Raw genomic sequence first — 22131 nt, 5'->3', positions numbered from 1 at the left:
GTTGGAAGATTTATAAACACCACTTCCAGCCCCGCCCACCACCGGGATTGTCTGGCCCTGCCGACAGACTTTGGGGTGGGCCGCCAAATCTCCCGCAGTGTGTCCCGCCATGACATGGCTGGAAAATTCCAGCTCACAATTATGCCTGAAAGCCGAAGGATAGCAAATATAATGCAATAATCGAAAAAAGTGAGACATGTTATCAGGTGACTATAAATGAATGAAGACACCCTGCTACGGTCATATTAATTTATAAATGCAGTAGGACTTTTCAGTCGGTGTGCAGGGGCCGGCCCAACACTCCGACGTGTAAAATGATGCGCGATGACATCAGGCGTGCGTCCTAATGTCATTGTGCAGTCCCGCAATATTTTGTTCGGCAGGCGCACACCGGAGTCAGCTGCGCGCCCATCAAGATGTAACTGACCTATTAAGGCCATTAAGGAAGTACTTGATGTAATTGTTAACGCTGCCCGTCCAACCTTAAGGTTGGCGGGCCGGCGAAAAGGCCAAGCGGCCTTCGCGTTTTTTAGGAAACGTCATCCTCCCGTTCCCAGGGACAAGCGTTTCTCTCCTCGCTGTGACCTTCTCCAGGAGGGCAGCGAGGCACTCATTGGAGAAACGATGGGGCCGAATGCCCTGCCGACCTGCCCTCCCACCTGCTGTGTCCAACCTCAGCGCTGTCCATCACGACTTCCATGTCCTTCGGTGGCAGCCTTCCACGGGTTGCCAAGGCCGCATTTGAATCAGCTGCCGGGTCGCCATTGGACGCAGCGGACATTGAGCACCCGCCCCCCCCCCTGCCCGCTGCTTCGCGCTCATTCCGCAGCTGCGTCTCACAATGGGCAGGCCTTAATTGGCCCGCCGGCATAAAATCGCGGTGTGCTCCCAATCGCGGGCAACGGTCAGCTTCCCGACTGCCCCTGCTCGCCTCCACTGATCCTGTACGCCAAGAGCAAAATTCTGCCCTTTGGTCTGAATACTGAGTCTAGTCAACAAAACCATAAATCTAAAGCTAAATATGATTTTGTTACACTATTGCAACCTGTTAATAGACTTTCAGTCAGTTTCATATTAATTTTATTGTTGAAATAAGGTTGAATACTGAACTTTGCAGTAGCCAAAAACCGTCTTGTTAAAAACAAAGATTTTTCATTAACCACATGGTTTCATATCAAATTAAATCATGTATCTCCAAAAGAGGAAGTGTTAGCAGTAGCTACTGAGAGTTACTCCCCTAATTCAGTGGCATGACATATATCCATCCTTAACTTCACGTAAGTGTTTCATTTTATTGTTTTTTTATGGAGGGTTTTTTGGGTATTAACTGGCATGACGGCAGTAAAGTACACCAGATTCTTATAACCGACAGTTTAGTGTGTTTAGGCAGCTTGGAAGGAAGTTTCAGGTGAAAATTCTGTCTGTTAAACCATTTCAGTGATAGAAGGAGCAGCATCTGAAGGTTTGCCAATGATATTCTAACTAGTTAATGGGACATTTCCCTTCCCTGCATGATTCTGTAAGGACCGTGATTAACTTTTTCTTTTTCCGGTTTGATAATATCAATATATTTCTGTTGGCGATGTATTTTTCTTATGAATGAAGGTTCATTGTAAAATACTAAACTAATTTGTAAATTCTTTGTTAAGCAATAAATTGGATTTATGTTGGTGAATGGGTGTTTTCTGAATTTAATTTGAGATTCTATTATCATTTAAAAGAAAGAAATCGCAAATGTTTAAAATCTGAAATTACATTGTGCTTCCATTAATATTTAAGGTTGAATGAATGATGAGAAATGTGTCTTGGACTGTTTGACAGCTCTTGAATTGTGCTTGGAAAATATTACTTGATTCATGAGGTAGAGCAGGATTTTATGGGTACAAGCTGGAACACATTTTATGTCAAAATTTAGAATTGAAATTTCCTATGTTCACATTTATACTAGGAAAACCCATACCTCTGTATATTACAATGAGAAAAAGCTAATTCAACATGCAACCGCTTATGTTTTTGTTTATTCATTTACGGGTTGTGGACGTCGCTGGCTAAGCCAGCATTTATTGTCCATCCCTAATTGCCCTTGAGAAGGTGGTGGTGAGCTGCCTTCTTGAACCGTTGCAGTCCATGTGGTGCGGATACAACCACAGTGCTGTTAGGGAGAGAGTTCCAGGATTTTGACCGAGCGACTATGAAGGAACAGTGATATACTTCCAAGTCAGGATGGTGAGTGGCTTGGAGGGGACCTTCGAGATGGTGGTGTTTCGATGTATCTGCTGCCCTTGTCCTTCTAGATGGTAGCAGTCGTGGGTTTGGATGGGCCTGCCTAACGAATCTTGGTGAGTTTCTGCAGTGCATCTTGTGGATGGTACACACTGCTATCATTGTTTGTCGGTGGGGGAGGGAGTGAATGTTTGTGGATGGGGTGCCAATCAAGTGGGCTGCTTTGTCCTGAATGGTGTCAAGCTTCTTGAGTATTGTTGGAGCTGCACTTACCCAGGCAATGGAAAGTATTCCATCACACTCCTGAGTTGTGCCTTGTAGATGGTGGACAGGCTTTGGGGAGTCAGAAGGTGAATTATTTGCAGCACAATTTCTAGTCTCTGACCTGCTTTTGTAGCCACAGTATTTAATATGAAAACATCCAAAAGTACCAATTTTATAATCTCAGATTGTTGATAAACTTTCAAATCACCTAAAATAATAATTGAAAAACTTTTGACATGCCATGTTTTCCCACAGAACCTAAAATTTCTATGCCCAAAATGAAGATTTAAAACAAAACATTGAAAAACATTACATATTTTACAATTACATGCCTAAACGTATCCATTGAGATTCATTTTGTCTTTTAATGTCACTCTTACAGATTTTATTTTAAGGCCCTTCCCCAAAACTTGGCTGCGGACATGATATTTTTGCCCAGAGTTGTGACTCTGCAGTTATATCATGCAAGCTGTCACTCAGCACTTGGTGTAATTTCCTAGGATGCATCAGTAGCATTTAGCTAGATAAAGGGTAGAATAATTCTGTCAGACTCTGAACAAAATCTCTTTTGTTGCTTTTCTTTTCTGAAATCAGGAAATGATGCCTCTGAATACTTGGGATGATTTTATAGTAGAGTAAACATTTATTAAAAGAATAAATAAAAACACAATTACACTTCAACACGAGAATGGCTTCACACAGTAAACAGTACTTTAAAACAGTTCCAAAAGACCTTATCTTAACTACTCTCAAAGCTAACCATCCCCTTTTCTGTTCAGCAACTATCCTTATAAATTTTAAAATCTACAGAATTCCAGTAATGTTTACCACACAGTGCCTTTTTCTCTTGGGGTGTTCTCTGAGGCTGACAGCAACTGGTTCTCCCCGTCTGGCCTTGTTCACGCTGTCTTCTGGGAGTTCTGACCAGCTACCCTGCTGTCTCCTGGGAGATCTAAGCAGCTACCCTGACCTGGGCTCAGTATTTCCTTAAATGCATTCATTCCCTTTGACCTCTCTATTATTTCAACCAGTCTCTTCAGAAATGCTTTCTTCCCAGAATTGATTAGTCATTTGTTTGCCATCACTCTTAGGTTTATTAAAAACAACTTACCCTATCTTTAGCAAAAACAGAACACACTGGAAAAACTCAGCTGGTCTAACAGCATCTGTGGAGAGAAAAAGAACAGAGTTAACGTTTCGAGTCCTTATGAATCTTCTCCAAAGTTCTGAAGAAGAGTCATATGGACTCATAACATTAACTTTTTTTTTCTCTCCACAGATGCTGTTAGACCAGCTGAGCTTTTCCAGCATTTTCTGTTTTTGCTAAAGATTTCCAGCATCCGCAGAATTTTGCTTTTACCCTATCTTTACCTTACTTACACCTTTTTACAACCTGCATATATCTCCCTTCGAACTAAAACAACTCAATTCAAAACCGCTCCTATTAATGCTTTATGTAAAACTCTGATTGAGGTTCCTTTTGGTTCATTAATATATCAAAACCACTTCTAACTGTTGATTTTAGACTCTTGCAGTCACTCTGGATTTTACTCCAACTACTGTATTTACAAACACCCAACAGCCTGTCTTCTAGTACATAAGAAATATGCCAGGGTTATTAACAAAATAAAAAATATTACAAATTCTTGATTTCTTGACACCTCCCCCCACACCCCCAACTTTTTGTTTAGAAAATGAATGATCATAATTCAAAAAGACAGCTTCATTTTCTCAACCTCTATCCTATTAATTACTACTTATCTCTATACACTATACTATTACATTTTAAGGTGCGTGCATTAACATGATAATATACCCAAGATCTCAGTAAAAATAGAGTCCATTTCAATCCTTTCCTCCCCAGGTTTCACATGTCCAATCTTCCTTATACCTTAAACCCTTGATAATGCATCTGCAATTAGTTTTTCTCATCCACCCACATGTATAATTTGCAAATTAAATGGTTGCAACCATAATCTCGCATTCTGGTTTTGAAACTTTTACAAAATCTTAATGGGGTTATGGTCAGTGTAAACAATTGTTTCTGATGAATTGTTGGCAATATAAACTTCAAAATATTGCAATGCCAGTACCAAACGCAGTGTTTCATTCTCAATGGTGGAGTTTTTTTGTTGGTGGATATTTAACTTATTTAAAAAATATCCCACAGGCTTTTCAATACCTGCGTCATCTTCCTGCAATAATACAGCACCATCACCCACATCACTAGCATCAACAGACAATTTAAACTGCTTGGTATAATTCTGTGTTGCTAAAATTGGCGCTATTGTCAACACAGTTTTCAGATTTTTGAATGCATTTTGGCACTCTGATGTCCAGTTGAACTTTTTGTTTTTTTATAAGAGTTCAGTTAATGGAGAAAACATGCTGCGAAAATTTGGCACAAACTTCCTATAAAAACCACACATGCCCAGAAATCGTAAAATTTCCCTTTTAATTGAAGACACTGGGAACTCATCAATCAGAGCTGAACTTGCCTTTTTCTGTTCTGCAACTATCCTTAGAGATCCCAAAATACAGATACAGGAACTTTTATTACACAGTGCCTTTTATTCCTTAGAGTGTCCTCTGAGGCTGATAATACCTGGTTCTCCTAGTCTGACTTTGTTCACACTGTCTTCTGGGAGTTCTGACCAGCTATCCCGCTGTCTTCTGGGAGATCTAAGTAGCTACCCCCACCTAGGCTTAAGTGTTTCCTTAAATGCATTCCTTCCCTTTGACCTCTCTATTGTCATAACCAGTCTCTTCAGGAATGCTTTCTTCCCAGAATTGATTAGAGCTTCTTTACTTTAGCTCTTAGGTTTATTAAAAGCAAACTTAACCTACCTTTACCCTACTTACACCTTTTTACAACCTGCATATATCCCCCTTTGAACTAAAACAACTCAATTCAAAACCACTCCTATTAATGCTTTATGTAAAATTCTGATTGAAGTTCTTCTTGGTTCATTAACATATCAAGACCACTAGTGGTTTTAGACTCTTGCAATCACTCTGGCTCTTACTCCAATTACCCTATTTACAAACACCCAACAGCCTGTCTTCCAGTACATAAGAAATATGCCAGGGATATTAAAAGAAAGATATTACAATTTCTTGTTTTCTTGACACAGCACAGACTGAAGGAAGAACCACATGCCTGGGTGGGGATTTGGTGGGGGGGGGGGGGGGGGGGGGGGGGGGGGGGGGGGTGCGGTGAGGGTAGCGGCCATGCATTTGAAAAAGCTTGTCAAAAGTGAGCATTCTTCCACAGCTGAGACCGTTCAGCAGCTCCATTGACATGCTTGAAGTTGGGCCTCTCAAGCTTTTCTGCCCAGTCAAGCAACTCAAAAGCATAAAAGTGCCACCAAATGCTCCAGAACTTTTCACCCCTTGGGCACAGACTGCAACTTAATGTGCATTTTAGGCAGCAGCAGAAAATTGGCTGACTGGGCACGTTGTACAATCCCCTTGCTAAAGTCAGCCATGGAGCAGTCACTGGTGGAGGTGTTCACAACCCCTTGCAATGTCTTTATTCAGGTTTGGACCGGTATCCCTCATGGTTCAAGCAAACAGTGCAGCCTTGCAGCGCAGGTTAGGAGAATGTCTGCGCCTGAGCTGAGAGCCTGGCTGAAGCTGCTGCCAGTGGGTCAAGTGGGGTAGGGGTAGGGGTAGGGGTGGGGGTGGGTGAGCTTTCAGAGAACCATGAAACACACGACACATTGGCCATCCAAGTGGTGCATAAAGGGGCCTTCAGAATTAAGCAAGAGAGATTCCTAGGACACGTGCTAACCCACACATCTCTCTCTTTGATCCTGCAAGATCATGGAGCCTGGTGATTTAGCAGCATGCCTTATGGCTTATGGGGAGCAGAGAAGTAGAAGACAAGTGTGGTGGAGGCGCCTGTCTCGGCAAAGGGAGGAGCACCACCCTCAAGATAAAGATACCATAGGACCCACAGAGTGCCATCGCTCATAGGTGCTTCGTTAGACTAAGGGTCTATAGACGGCACTTGTCTTTCCTGCAGGTGACTGAGAACCATTGTCGCCGAAGACTGCGCATGTCCAGGGAACTGGTCATATATGCCACCTGCTGCAGGATTTGGCACCACAGGAACATGGAGGGCATCCACTGCCAGTGGCTGTGAAAGTGACCACCACACTCAATTTTTACACCAGTCGCTCCTTCCTTGGTTCCACAGGTGAGCTGTGTGTGTTTTCGTAAGCCTCCATGCACAGGTGTATCCAGGAGGTCACAGGCACCACCTTCACAAAGTCACAGATCTTTGTGCATTTCGCCCGGGATCAGGAAAGCCAAGAAGCAAGAGTCCATGGAAGCTGCAGGGCTGGCTCCTTGGGGACAAGGGCTACTCACAGAGGGCATGGCTGATGATGCCTGAGTGGCGGTTTCAGTCTGCAGCAGAGCGGTGATACAAAGAGACTCATGCCGCAACCCGGACTGGTGGAGCAAACAATAGGCATCTTGAAAATGATGTTCCAGTGCCTCGACAGGTTCAGTGGAGCAGTGCAATACAGTCCACCAAGGGGGTCATGTATCATCATAGCTTGCTGCGCGCTACACAACCTGGTACTGCCACAGGGGGTGGATCTGGCTGAGGAGGAGATGGAGGAGCCGCACGTCCCCTCTGATGAGGAGGACATCAAAGGGGATGATGTTGATGAGGTCCTCGAAGATGAGGATGCCGGTGATGAGGCCATCGCACTGACCAGACGAGCCAGGCAGGCTCAGGAGGCCCTCATAGTCGCAAGATCAGTGGAGGATGATGTCAAGATGCAGTGCGGACAGTCCTGTAATCCTCACCTTGCACCTGTGAACGTTTGAATCCTGTGTGGCTGATGGCAGCGCACACACCCTCGGTGCTCAGGCTCCTGTCAATGAGGCCCTAATAGTCACTAGACTCAGGAGGATGATGGAGGCATGCACTGAGGTCCATCCATAGATCTTCACATAACCTCTGTGAATGTCTGACTCCTGTCTAGCTGAGGGCAGCTCACTTGAGCTCTGTGATCAGGGGCATACCATGGAGACGCAGCCATGAAACTTTATTTGCACTTGATCTTTTGTCAACCTTCAGCACCTGAGCCCTTCCGGAGCACAATGGCACTGACCACAAATGCTGAAGAGGCTGGTGGGCCAGCCCCACCTCAAAGGCATTGAAAGTACACAGAGAGAAAGACGGAACTCTGTGACACCTGACCACGACATTCTAGCAGCAATGACAAGCACCATCGAGGTGCAGGCATCATTATCGTGTCCAGTGAGTGTGAGGCAGGTCTATCACTTTGCTCTGCAGGTTACACACTGCACAGGGAAGAGGCCCTGGAATGAGGGACCTGCCTTTATCTTGTGCAAGAACCAAGGTTTCACATCTGACCGAAATGAACACTGCTCATCAGAACAAGGAGCCACAGGCATGAAGACATTCTTGGGAGTTTATTTACACTAGTGAAATTTACATATAAGTGATTAACACCCAAGCCCAGGCTATGCAACTGGTTATGGTACTGGGCTTGTAACCCCAAGATCAAGAGTCCAAATCTCATGATGGCAAACTATGAAACAATGTAACTTCATCTGAATAGGAACAGATGGAAATGTGTTTGTACTCGAAAGAGTTATAATAAAAAAAACTGATCAGTCCATAATGGTATATTGCTTGGCCTAAATAGCCAAGTAGTTATGGTACTGGGCTTGCAACCCCAAGATCAAGAGTTCAAATCTCACAATGGCAAACTATGAAACAATGTAACTTCATCTGAAACAGATGGAAACGGGTTTGTACTCAAAAGAGTTACATCTTCTTGCCTGGTGGGCACCGCGGGGACTGGGGTATTTTGTTGACCCCTTTCATCACATTTTGATTTAAAGTTTGTAAGTTTCCTTTAAACTTTGTTCTTGGTTTTACAGCTGACCTGAATTAGGGGCTGTGCCTGATTTATCCCAATTTTGTTAATTTGGTTTTATTGGTTTTAACTCAAAAGAGTTACAATCTGAAGTAAGGCTTGGCCTAAATAGCCAAGTGGTTATGGTACTGGGTTTGTAACCCCAAGATCAAGAGTTCAAATCTCACAATGGCAAACGATGTAACTTCATCTGAATAGGAACAGATGGAAACGTGTTTGTACTCGAAAGAGTTACACCTTCTTAACCAGGCTTGGCCTAAATAGCCAAGTGGTTATGGTACTGGGCTTGTAACCCCAAGATCAAGAGTTCAAATCTCACAATGGCAAACTATGAAACAATGTAACTTCATCTGAATAGGAACAGACGGAAATGTGTTTGTACTCGAAAGAGTTACATCTTCTTGCCCGGTGGGCACCGCAGGGACTGGGATGTTTTGTTGACCCCTTTAATCACATTTTGATTTAAAGTTTGTAAGTTTCCTTTAAACTTTGTTCTTGGTTTTACAGCTGACCTGAATTAGGGGCTGTGCCTGATTTATCCCAATTTTGTTAATTTGGTTTTATTGGTTTTAACTCAAAAGAGTTACAATCTGAAGTAAGTCTTGGCCTAAATAGCCAAGTGGTTATGGTACTGGGTTTGTAACCCTAAGATCAAGAGTTCAAATCTCACAATGGCAAACTATGAAACAATGTAACTTCATCTGAAACAGATGGAAACGTGTTTGTACTCGAAAGAGTTACATCTTCTTAACCTTCCTAACCCTGCCGCTACCTCTTTGTGCTCCCCCAACATCCACAGCAGAGGTGGAGGCAGCCTGCTGGTTGTGACGCCCTGTCTGTGATGACTGCAGTGTGCGTCCTCTGGAAGGCCCCGGCCTGTTTTGGGTGTCCTGCTGTGGGCTAGCTGCACCCTCCTCGGCCTGTGGAACTGGGGCTGCGGGGTTCACAGGAAGGGGGAATTTAGATCGGCCAGACACTCCCGGAGTCAACTGGGTGGATGGCCCCGGGGTGTGCACCTGCTGATCCCCTTCCCTAGGGATGCCCAAGGGCCCCTGGCTGACTCCTTGAGGAGAAGGGGAAGCTGCAGTGAGATCGAGCTGCCCTGTACCCCTCTCACGTTGACAGTGCTGGAGGCCAACTATGGCATCAGCGATGGAGTTCATCCTGTGCAGCAGTGCAGGACTGATATCCTGGACCAAGGTCTCCATGGCAGCCGCCATCCTGCCAGTGTTGACCTCGGTGCGTAAACATGCCGGCGCTATCGCTTCGGACAGAAGGTGGATGGACTCCTCTATCATCCCTTGCAACCTGAGGAGTGCAGCGGACATCCCCTCCTAATGTCCCCCTTATTGTCTTGCAGCTTCAGCAACTGAGGTTCCAGTTGCTGAGTCTAGAGTTTCACCATCTGATCGGACTCAGCAGGTTACTTGTCTCCGAGTGCCGGTAACCAAAGATGTCCCTGCCTCCGCCTGCTGTGGAACAGATTATGTGCTGTGCTCACCAGATTGTGATCCCAAGTGTTTTCTACATCTGGGTTCCACCAAGGTGTGTGTCACTGCGCTGGTGGAGTGTGTGGGTGAGCGCTGTGATGGGTCTTCAACGGTGCTGCCCTCAGGAGCCTCATCCGAGGTGTCCTTGGCGTTGGGGTTGGGGTTGGGGTCAGGTTTGCCTGAGGGCAATGTGGCAAATGTGACACAATCTCCACAGAACGTGGAGATTATTAGTGCTCAGCAGCTGTGTAGAACACAGAACAGTGGACTCAGAATAGCATTGAGAGAGGGATCATGTGGTGCAGGATCCTCACATTTGCCACTGACCTCACCGTTGTCATAGAAACAGTCAACGTCCTCTCCGGACAGCTGGAGAAAGTGTGAGCCAGGTGCATGCCAGATAAAATGAGAAGGATGCCAGGTGTGCGTGTCTGTTGAATGGATACATGGACAAGATGAAGAGGCTATCTCCAGAGGAGATGTACGTGTGTGTCTGAGTGAGTGAATGGTGATGTCCCTTGAGCTGGCAGTGAGTGAGATGCCAGTGTGCCATTGAATATGTGGGTAAGTTGAGATTGATGAGATGGTTGACTTACCCTGGTGGCATGGATGAGATCATTCATCCATTTTTTGCATTGGATGACCAACCACTTGTGTGCAGTGTTGGCAGTGACAGCCCCTGCCACCGCCTCCCAAGCCAGAGTGGTGAGACTGATGGGCCTCCTGCGGCCGGAGTGGGGGTAGAGGACTTCGTGGCGGGCCTCCATGACGTCCAAAAGGTGTCTTGGGGATGCATCACTGAGTCGAGGGCTACACATTTCTTGGCTTTCAGGTCCATATCTTCACTGCCGCAGTCCTGGGTTACAAGCATTGAGAACTGTGCACATGTCTGCATTTTAAATATGGTGCCCGATCTGAGAACATTGCGAGGTAAGGGTGTGGCAGGCCAGTGACCACCAGCGATCCACCATGTTACCCATGACTGCATAATTTATGAGATGGGAAGGGGATGTTACGGCATAAAAACCCACCATTGCGACCGGCAGGTTAAACATCTTTTTTCAACTCCGCAACTGCATTTAGTGCAAATCTGGGACAATTCTGCCCATATTCTTGAAACAAAATATCACCAAATTCAATGTTTGTGAGATCACCTGGAAAACTCTAAATCAGTGTTGTCAGTGCTGGGATATGCCACACAAATCCAGTCATATCAGGCCTATCTCTCTCACTGTCGAGCTGAACTTGTGGCTACATAGCTTCTCCATTACCAAGACCTAATTCTACCTTCATAACATTGCCCATCTTCTCCCTACCTCACTGCTGAAAACTTCATCAATGCTTTTGTTACCTCCAAACTGGACTATTCCAGTGCTCTGTTGCCCAAAATCTCACCTCGCACCCTCCATAAACTTGAGGTCATCTAAAACTCTGCTCCATCATGTACACTGGCTTCCAATCCGACAATGCCTTAATTTTAATATTTCCACTGTTGTTTCCAAATCCCTCGATGGCTTCACCTCTCCCTATGTTGACAAACTCCTCCTGCCCTACAACCGTCAGAGATCTCTGCACTCTTCCAATTCCAGCCTCTTGCATATCCCTGATTTTTATTGCTCCATTGAAGGCTGTGTCTTCATCGGCCCAACCTTGAATTCCCTAACTTAACCTTTCCATCTCTCTCTCTCTCCTCCTTTCAGATGCTCCTTAAAATCAACCTCTTTAACCAAGCTTTTGGTCACCTTAAGTGGTTCAGTATCTGATTTTGTTTGATAATGCTCCTATGAAATACTTTGGGGCATTTTACTAGGTTAAAGGTGCTAAATAAATGCAAGTTGTTGTTGTCAACAGACAGCAGAAATGCATCAATGAGACAACCCACATAATATGCTCCCCCTTGTTCTGCCAACAGGCAAGTTTTCACAATTTCACAGTGAGGCCAGGCCAAAGCATCACTTGTTGCCAAACTCCAGAAGCTCCAGCACAGAGCAACTAAAGCTCAAGGCTGATCCCAATGTGGTGAAGTCACATTATGGCTCCTCATCTACAAACCCCATCTTGGTGGGGGGGGGAGGGGGGGTGGGGGGGGGAGTTTTGGGGTGGGGGTGTGGTGATGCTTACTGGAGTCGGGCCCGCTGCCTCCCAAATCAGCATGGAGACAGCCTCGGGGGCTGCCAGATGTTGACGTAGGCTATTTGAAAAGTGCTGTGGGTCTTTGTCCCAGTTATAATAAAAACAATACAAAAGATCCTAGCTCTCTAGCCCTCACCCCTCACAGCCCCACACAATCCCTATGCCCATCCATGCCAACTCATCCTTCCTAATGCCCCACACACCTCCATGGATGCTCATACCTTCCATGCCAACCTCTGGCCCTCTATCCACCCCCATAGCCCCTCATACCCTCCATGCCAACCTCTGACCCTCTATCCACCCCCATAGCCCCTCATATCCTCCATGCCAACCTATGGCCCTTTATAGCCCCTATGCCAACTTATGCCAATCCATGGCTTCCACTCATCCCCATGGCCCTTATGCCAACCTATGTGCCCCACCCACCACCCTTTTCCCTTACATCCTCCATGCCAACTCACCCAGTATTTGCCATGGGCAGACCTCAGAAGCCATGAGTTGAAGAAAAAGTTCAAAGTATCAATTATGGTCTTCACTATATTTAAGACAAAACACTCTCATTGATAAAAGCCCATCCTATACATTTAAATCCTTTCAATTACATAATCTTTTATAAAAACAATTGTATTCATAGCTCCACATCAAAGACAGCTAATCCCTTTATTACCACTTGGAACAGTCAATCAACCTGTGAAATTATAGGCCTCGTACTGTGATAATGATAGGTTGTAGAAGCAGGCAAACAGAAATAATACCATAATGATATTACTCAGGTGTATGTCAACAAACATCTCTTGAAATTGCAAGGACCAATTTCTTTCAACTGCAGACTTTTTTTTCAAAATTTGAACAGGGGATTTAAATGACTTGACAGCTTGACAGTTCCAGACTCGACACGTTTTATGCACATTCATGTCTACTCTCAACCATCCCAAAGGAGCACCTGACCTCTCCCAAAGGGTATCTAGCCTTTCCAAAAAGCTCAGGGTAGCTTTAGACTTTTAAATTCAATTCGTAAAGCCCATGAGTCGCGTTTCAGAAACCTGAGTGACCAAAATTGCTTCTGTTTGAAGACAGCTTCAGATTTAAATGTGCCACTGCCTTCGTGAACTTGTGGATGTGTGAAACACGTCCTGTTTCCTCTGGACTCCTGGACCCTGGATTCTAGATTCCGTGCTCTAGTGCCATTTTGTCTAAGGCACAGAGCCCTGCTGGCTTTGCAAAAATTCAGACCTCGGTATCAAACTTCAGCTTTTTGTGTATCATTTTGCTATGCATTCTCAATTGGTAAAATTGGTAAAGGATAAAATCATAAGGTAAAGGTATAGAAGATCATGGGCTTCTATCTCCAAAGCCTAGAAAAATTCCCAGACTACCACTTAATAAAAATGGAATTTGACTTATTCAGTTACTATAAATTAATGGCCCTACATGGCATAAACATTCTTTTATTACAAAACTGTATCCTGTGGCTCGGAATGAGCACTGCCATGGAAACTTGCTAATAAACATGAGAAACAGCATGAAATGTGGCTCATGGACATGATAAGCTAATTTCCTATTTGAATCCAATGCATTACAAACTTTTTTTTAACATTTTCAGACTCACAATGAGAATTAGTGTTTTTAATGGTTTATATCAGGTGCAAAAGCCATACTTTTGTGCCTTTGGTTAAAAAAAGCCTAAAAATGCAAGAAATAAATTAATGAACCTAATAAACTAAATCTGTTTTTAAAATTTGAGTCAGTAAATGGCAACACAGTGAGAATTGTGACATTGTGACATTCTACTCTTTATGCAGGCCAATTCCATTCATCCTGTTAAATAAATGTTTATATCTGTTATTCTCTGGTTTATGGTGTTGAATTCTGTGATCCTGGAACTTTGGAAATTGCTGTCCTTGATATTGTTGCTTCATTATATTTCAGAGTCTATATCAGAGCACAAAGATCATTTATATTAATTGAGAAATGCGTAAATGAATGGGGATTCTGATAAAAATTCAATAGGTAATTGACTCCCAGAGGAGCCTAACCTTAATGTCACCGTTGTTAACAGAAAAAACTAAAACTAACTGCTGGCTAACAATAAGCTCTCGGATTAACATTGGAAGGGTACTCTCCACAAGTCAAAACCTAATAGTACAACACAAAATGATCGTTCAATGAATATATCTATAGCTCTTGTTCCTACCGTTGTCCCTATCAATTAGTATAATGGTCCTCAGGGAGAGGCTGTGTATCTGTTTCACTCCATTTGTCTAACATAAACAGAGAACAGTAAGAGCAAGAAGTAAAAATATATTCTGGGTCCGATAAATAACAAGAAATAATAGATGCTCTGTCACAGCAACATTTCAGTACCGTAATTTTAACATGATAGTATGTCATAGTATCTACAAGATATTCCTGTTCCGATTCTAGTGCCAATATCATAATGTCACTCCAGAACAATATCTATTTTCATTATGCTGCAAAACAATTTCCATTTTATTGATTAACTGGAGTCTATTTACTGTAGCCCCTTTGATCTGTCACATAATTCAATGAAAAGTTACTCATAATGTCAAGTTATTTTAATGTATCCCCTTCTTAGAAATAAATCAGCTTAATTGGACTAGCAATCTGCTTAACTCTTAAATCTCTCTCCAATATTTCTTCAATGTTGACGGCCTTGATGTTGTTTAAGTACTTGCTTTTAACGATGAAAACGATGTGTTAGAGATAAATAGTCGAAGTATACTAAATCAGTCAATCTCCACTGTGAGGCGTGCAAGAAAATCAATTACAGTTACCTTTCAAAGTTAATTGTTTCCTTTCCTATGTTTTCAGAACTCATCAAATAATGTTATTGCTGAGAATTCGAGGTGTCCAGCTTTCTATTTTACTGCATATTGTTCTCAATGCAGGTGAGGGAGCTTACAATATTTTCTTCAAATTCACATTAGAAAGTTACAAAAATATTTCAGGGTTTTTATCCTGTTAAATGTTGCTTTATAACTCACTGCTTAAACTTGTTCAGTTGAAAAAAAGGTCCCAGCAGAAACGTTGACCTAGCTTTCTCTTTCCGATGCTGATTTAACCCAATGTGTACTTCTAACATTTTCTGCTTTAATTTCACGTTTCCAGGGTGGTATTCATTTCTTTTTATCTCACCTGCAGAGTAATTTAAAATACAGACTGCAGCTATTTTATAATAACTTCTTCAAAAGCAGATTCAAGTGATACTGCCACTGTTTAAGTGTACTAAAAACATGAAATGAGAAAAAGTGAATTTAGCCCATGACCCCATTGCAGAAGTGCTGATTTTTTGGATGAGACCCTGTCTACTCTCAGCTAGATCCAAAAGATCCCACGACAATATTTGAGAAAGTGCATGGGAGCTTTCCCCAGTGTCCTGGCCAATATTTATCCCTCAACCAACATCGCTAAAATCAGATTATCTAGTCACTATCTCATTGATGTTTATGGAATCTTGCTGGGCTCGAATTGGCTGCTGCATTTCTTACATTACAACAGTACCTCAAAGGCTTTGAGACAGTCTGAGGTGTGAAAGGTACCACATAAATGCAAGTACTTTTTTTTGTTCTTTCACTACCTGACAGCAATCGTGGAAATATATGAAGCTCTTTTGGGAGTGTACAGTACAATTCTTTTCCTTTGGAAATGTGCATGTGCTGTTTCTGTGAAGTTTACAGTAGCTGCTTTTCATTACTAGTGTGTGGTGCAGAATTCATGCTAATTGCACTCAAACCTTAAATTATTATAACAGCTCCAGGTAAAGATTTGAGCAAGGGCATGCCAGGAGCAAAAAAAATCAGGTTACCAATGTAATTTTGATAAAGAGAAAGAAATTGCACTTATATACAGTGACCTATGTCTCTCAGAGATGTTGGGAAGTAATACATATACAATGAGCTACACTGTTCGGTTATTACTGGATGGTTAAATGTGGCTGCCATTTTGTGCACAGCAAGTTCTCACAAACAACAGAGGAATGACAGGTTAATCTGGTTATATTCATGGTGGCTGAGAGAAGGAATAACAACCAGAATATTGTCATATGTGAATGGATTCACAAGGGAATTGAGTGAATATCATATTGCTAAGAATTTTTTTGGGTAAACTAAGACAAAATGCAATAAATAACTTTAAACACAACTTTCTTAAGTGAATTTTCCAATCTTTGGAAATTTCATTTTCTAAATAAGCGTATTCTATGAATTTAGTGCTTTGTTTTGGAATGTTTTGATGGGGCAAACATAGTACACAGTTGAGTGCCCAATAGGTTTGTATCTGTGTGCCATAATGTAAAGTTATACACATTCCTTAAGTTATCCTGGTAGGGCTGAGTTTTTCCATTGCAGATGAAGTCTCACTGCTAGAGCCAAAAGCAGGAGGCCACTCCGCTTTGGTGGGCAATGGGATCTGAGGACACATATTCCCACTGGTGGCCAATTAAATGGCTACTGTCAGGACCACCATTTCTATTAGGGATGACAGCCCATCCCAAAGAGCTGCCAGCCCGATCAGAGAGACAGCAGCTCAACAGCGCCACTGCTAGCGGTGGCCATTGATGGGGCTGCAGCTGTGAGGCAAGGGTGGCTCATTGGTCATGGGCTAAGTGTGATTGGAACATGTATAAGCCAAGCGGGTATGCCCTGCCAGTTGGGTAGGATATTGTTAGGCGCAGGCGGTGCTGTTGCCATGGTGTCCCCTCCATGGATCATGGCGTGCCCAAACAAGGAGGGCCCCACCCCACCCCACCCCACCCCACCCCAGTGCTCAGTGGGAGACTACCAGGCTTTATTAGACGGTCTCCTTATGCAGCAACAGGTCCCTCTGGCAGGGGAAAATTGCCCTTGGAGGTAGGAAGTGGCACTTATTGGACTTAAATGGCTCAAGTGGTCTTCGAGCAGGTGACATATCTCTTACCTTTCCTGCTGCTGGCACTGGCATGATGGCAGGAAGATATCAGGTACGCCCCTGATGCCTTCCCACATGTTTGCCACCCTTCCCATTCCCCAGTCCATCGCCAAGTGCCTGGTAAAATTCCAGCCATAACTTCACTTGGGGAGATTTTAACATTACGCTCCTGATGGAAACAGCTGGAGTAATGTTATTAAGCTTGCTCTCTTCATGTGGGTTTCAATTTTAACCTGCTGTTCTGAGCAGGTGAGAGGGACATGTTCTGGCAACCGGCAGGGTCCTCTTTAAATATGAAGATCAGGTAACCAGAGACCTCAGCATGGAAGCTGTTGTGGTTTCCTCGCAAGTCGACACTTTAACATGTGCAGCTGACTCCATGAACTATGGATATCCAAAGTTTGACTCGTCCCTATTCCCCCTCTGTGAAAATGGTGGGGTGGGGGGGGGCGCGGTGGGGGGGTTGGGGGTGGGGGGGTGGGGGTGTGGTGGGAGCGAGTTCAGGGATGGGACTTGCAGATGTGGGTCTCCAGCACCATTTTCACAAAGATGGATCCTCTTTGCGTGGAAGTTCAGGCCTAAGAGCATGTAGCTGCCTCTTAGCAAACAAATATAAAATCAGTAGGATCTGAATACTGGAGTGATGTGATTATCATCAAAATGAATTGAACCTGGATTTGAAATGGGTTGAATTGTGATGTATGAACACAATGATGGGTTGTTAATGTTGGATTCTCTAGATAAATTAATTATTATGTATTCTTTTGCTCCAAGCGGAAAGCCAAGACCTGACAGTTTCCCAGACGCCGTCTGCAATCAAAGCATTAAAAGGACAGACTGTGATAATAAATTGTTCATACAATGAAAACGGAGAACAGCTGAGGATAAAATGGGAGAAAAAAGACAGTGCACAAGTGCTTTGTAATTATACATACAATAAAAATATTACAAAGTATACATTGGGACATTGTACGGAACGTGATAATATTACAGTGGATCTCTCAACACACTCAACATCCTTAATAATCCACAATCTTCACTTAAAAGACTCCAGCATTTACTTCTGCCAGGTTTCTATTGAAATACCTCCCCCTATACTAATAGCAAAAGGTAATGGCACACACCTCATGGTGGAAGGTGAGTTTATCGTATTGTCACCCTGTAATGAAAGCTGACAGCAAAATTGAACAGAAGTACCTGCTCCTAAAATAGTGACTACCCTTGAAGAAGTATTTCAGTGGCTGTATAGACTTTTTAAATGCTGGGGTCCTGAAAGAAGCTTTGTAAATGCCATTTCTTCCTTATTTTTTGTTTGATGGCTCCAAGCTTGGGTTTTTAAACCATGCAGGTTGTAAGGAGAAGAGAAGACTTGCTGGGAGATGTTTTGTTGCTGGGAGTGAGTTATATCAATGAAGTGGAAAGACAAAAACAAATCAGCTGACAGAGGAGAATTTGAAGAATTTATGTGAAAAAGATAAGTTATATTTTCTTCTCAGCAAATATGAAAAAGATGCTGGAAGAGCCTCTTGAGATATGAGGACAGGTGATCAGGTATGGAATGGTCTTGGACTCTATAGAGTTTTGAATATGGAGGATGAATTTCACAGCCCACCTGCTTGCTTGCTTTTGGGTGGAGGGGGACATAAAATATGACCACCTTCCACCCACCCATGACCTGTTCCCAGGACATTTGATGGGTAAGGCACCTGCTAGCCTACCCGCCCTTAGGTCTATTGAGGCCCTTAATTGCCCAATTAGGGGGCTATTAAGGGCTTAATTCTGTCTCCTCCATAATATGGTTGCTGGTGCAAGGTAGAAAAGAGTTGGCAGGCCACTTTATCACTAGCTCTGGTGAAAAAGTGGTAAGGAAGGGGGAGTACAGCCTTTGGGTGGTGCCCTGTGTTCATCGGGGACAGTCCCACAAGATGGTACCTGTCCTTTGTGCATCCACCACTGGCTTCCAAACCACTCCCCCTACTCATTCACACACCACCCCCACCCCCACCCCCACCACCCGCTAGGGTGCCTGAACCCTTCCCGCCCAAAAATCCCAGATTTACCCGAGACCGGTATCTATGCTGTATTTTTTGTGGAACTATTTGCAGCCGGCAGCTCTTGAGGGAGGGACTTCCTTCCACTGAGGGGCAAAAGTTCCACACTGAGCTTGTTAAGACCGTCCACAACATTTTATCGACCTTCCTGAAAGTCAGTCGAATCATGACCGACTTTTCTAATGGAACGGCGATTTGCGGGTGGGGTGGTAAATTGATAATTGATATTGGTTGGTAGTTCAAAATAAGCCATGCCAAATTGGCAGCTCCTTTTACACACTGACCATTTATTTAGAACAGCAGCAGATGGAGGGTGTATTCTGCCCAATAAAACTGAAGAGAGAAAAAAAGATTTGCATTTATGTAGCAGCTTTCAGAACCTCAGAATGACTCACAGAGCTTTACAGCCAACAAAGTTTTGAATAATAATGAGCAATGAAGAGGAGATGATAGGCTACTTGGTGTCATTTTGGTGTGGCCGGAAGGCAATAGCAGTGTTCTGGGCTTGACAAAACCAACCTGGGTTGTTACCACCCCTCCACAGGAGATTTTAGCGAATGTCAATTGAGGAAGGACGGAAATTTATGTCATGCCTTATTACGTCCCAAAGTGCTTCATATCCAGTGGATTACTTTCTGAAGTGTGGAAACTGTTGTACATGGGCAAATACAGCAGATAAATTGCACACAGCAAGATCCCATAAAAAACAGATAAGACAACTAATGAGTTAATCAGATTTCGACGCTATTAGTTGAGGGAAAGATGTTGACTTGGATATCAGAAGAATTTACTGCGCTTTTTTATATAGTAGAGTGCGGCTTTTGCATCCATCGAGATAGGCAGATAGGGCCGTGGCGACAGCTCTGACAATGCAACCTTCCCTCGATACTGCATTGACATGTCAGACCAAAACTATGTGGCCAAGTCCTGGAGTGAGATTGGATTGCACAGCCTTCAGATTCAAAGTGAATGATAGGATTAAGGATGGAGCCATCAAGGGTAAGAACTAATGATTTGTAGGACTTTCAAAATTCAAAAGCTTCATATATTGATAACACTTTTAATTCTATGTAATTCAACGTAATTTGATTAAGTCAGCGTTTTCTCAGTATGCTTTAGTGTAATATAACCCATGAGGGCAGAAAGCATACACTCAACAATCTATTCCAGCATTTTGAATAAACACTGGTATATTTCACAGACGTTTTGTTTCTAAGAATTAGATTTCTTATATATGAAACATAAGATTCCATTATCAGCATAAGAATCTATAGCCTCATGTACTCAACAGGGAGAAGAGGAAACACAGCGGTATTTGACCATGTAGTGGTTGTGTAGTTTGCTGCTGTTTGGGTCATGATTATGTTTCATGATCAGCATATTGTGCAAAATGATGTAGGTCCTTTCAACTGAACAAAAACCAACTGTAGTTCAAATGAACCATCATGTGCTGTTGAAATTAACTGCATCCTCCAATAAAAGGAATAACAAACATAAAGATGGACTCAAATTTTGACCAGGATTCAAAATTACTCCAACTAATAACAATGACAGTAAGTTCACAGAATTGATCACCGCTGTCCCTGAACAAAGCACAATCCATACTGAGGGTTCAAAATCATCTCAGCAATCTGCTTTGATTATTTATTAAATTAACAACTACTGTTTGTGGATTCCTAGTTGAATCACATGAGCAGTTATTGCAAGTTAATCCTAAGACTTTGCTCGAAGGGTAAGTTATTTTCCACTTCCCACCCTCAAGCAGGTAACTTGTGGTTCTTGGGTTTTAACTCCAAAGTTTTTGGGATTTTTCTTTAATTTTATCCACAATTAAATCAAATATATTAAATTCCTCAGGCCAAAGCTCCTTTCAAGGGAATAGAAACATTTCAAATTACAGAGCTGGAGATTCTCCCCAACATTTTTCCGTAGTGGCAACTTCCAATCGAACCTCCAGCACAACCTGGCTGGTCTGTTGTTATTTTTTTTTAGGAAGTAAGAATATAGATTTGTAGATACTGAGACAGTCAAGCCAATGCCCATTCCAATCACAGCCCTGGGTCTTTGCGTTTCTTGATGCCTTCCTTAGTATGTTACTTCAAGGGAATCAGCACATTCAGTCACCCACAAACAGCAACACAAGAAATAGAATGGAGGCCTGAGGGGCAAGAGGAATCAGGAGCATTCATACCAGGAGCAAACAGCAATCAAGGTATTGGGGCCACTTTCTGTGAGGAATCAGATGACCTAGGGTGCCCAGCAAGGCCTTGGGGGAAAGAAGTGAAACAATGGAGGCAGCCAGTCATACCTGATATCTGAGAATGGGGTGTGACAGCATTGGAGATTTCCATGAATGCCCGGGGAATTTAGTGCAGCCTAATGCAATTGTTTTAAATTTCTGAGGTTAGCTTTTAAACACAGGTCCCACAGTACACACAAGGTTACATTAATTAAACAGTTCCTAAATCTCACAGTCACAGCTGAAGGAAGCTGTAGAAGAAAATGGCAGGCAGGATGAAGATTAGAAATGAAATGTCTAATAACATGTTACAATTGATTTTCAGCTGCTCCCACTGTCCAGTTACGAGCAGAGACTCTGCCTTACCCCAATGAAGATCTACAGCTAATCTGCACATCACTGGAGTTCTATCCTGAGAGCATTCAAGTGTCCTGGTTTAAAAATGGGCAGTTAATCACCAATGGCACTAAGAATGGGACCCCCTATGCTAACAGTGATGACTCATTCTCCATGACAAGTTTCCTGAATCTTTCTGTATTTGACTGGAATGAAGGTGGAAATTATTCCTGTCAAGTGAACCATTCAACACTGTCTGCACCCATCACTGAGAGAATTTCTGTTAATGGCCAAGGTAAAGTGTGTCCTATTGCATAGATAGTATTAAACATAGTACCTTACCAGTAAAATACATGATCAATGGTTTGATGCTTTAACTTCTGATCAGTGTCGCTGGACAACATTCTTTCTCTTTTTTTGGGGGTGCTGAGTGAGAGAAAGGAGATATTTCTACTCTTCTTTAAATAGTGTGATTGTTAATATGCACCTGAAGAGGGGCATTGCTTTAATGGGCAGAATTTTACATTCCCCTGCCGGCTAGCTTG

General features: G+C 43.1%; 1 protein-coding gene across 1 annotated transcript; it reads left to right on the top strand.

Annotated features, from left to right (window-relative positions):
* Positions 1-698: 698 nt before the first annotated feature.
* Positions 699-21904, top strand: LOC121290434 (immunoglobulin kappa light chain-like). Its single transcript, XM_041210871.1, has 5 exons — positions 699-944; positions 9772-9854; positions 14867-14943; positions 17735-18097; positions 21576-21904. The coding sequence occupies exons 1-5, from the start codon at positions 699-701 to the stop codon at positions 21902-21904; spliced, it is 1098 nt and encodes a 365-aa protein (XP_041066805.1).
* The last annotated feature ends 227 nt before the right edge of the window (positions 21905-22131 follow it).

This window comes from Carcharodon carcharias, chromosome 18 (assembly GCF_017639515.1).
Source record: "Carcharodon carcharias isolate sCarCar2 chromosome 18, sCarCar2.pri, whole genome shotgun sequence".
Lineage (NCBI taxonomy): Eukaryota > Metazoa > Chordata > Chondrichthyes > Lamniformes > Lamnidae > Carcharodon > Carcharodon carcharias.
This window is presented reverse-complemented; position numbering and strand designations above follow the sequence as displayed.

Excerpts from the sequence above, each read along its gene's own strand:
- LOC121290434 (XM_041210871.1), top strand. The coding sequence starts at position 699 with ATGTCCTTCGGTGGCAGCCTTCCACGGGTTGCCAAGGCCGCATTTGAA. Across the intron at positions 14,944-17,734 it reads GCATATTGTTCTCAATGCAG|CGGAAAGCCAAGACCTGACA; the intron begins GTGAGGGAGCTT and ends TTTTGCTCCAAG. Across the intron at positions 18,098-21,575 it reads CACACACCTCATGGTGGAAG|CTGCTCCCACTGTCCAGTTA; the intron begins GTGAGTTTATCG and ends ATTGATTTTCAG.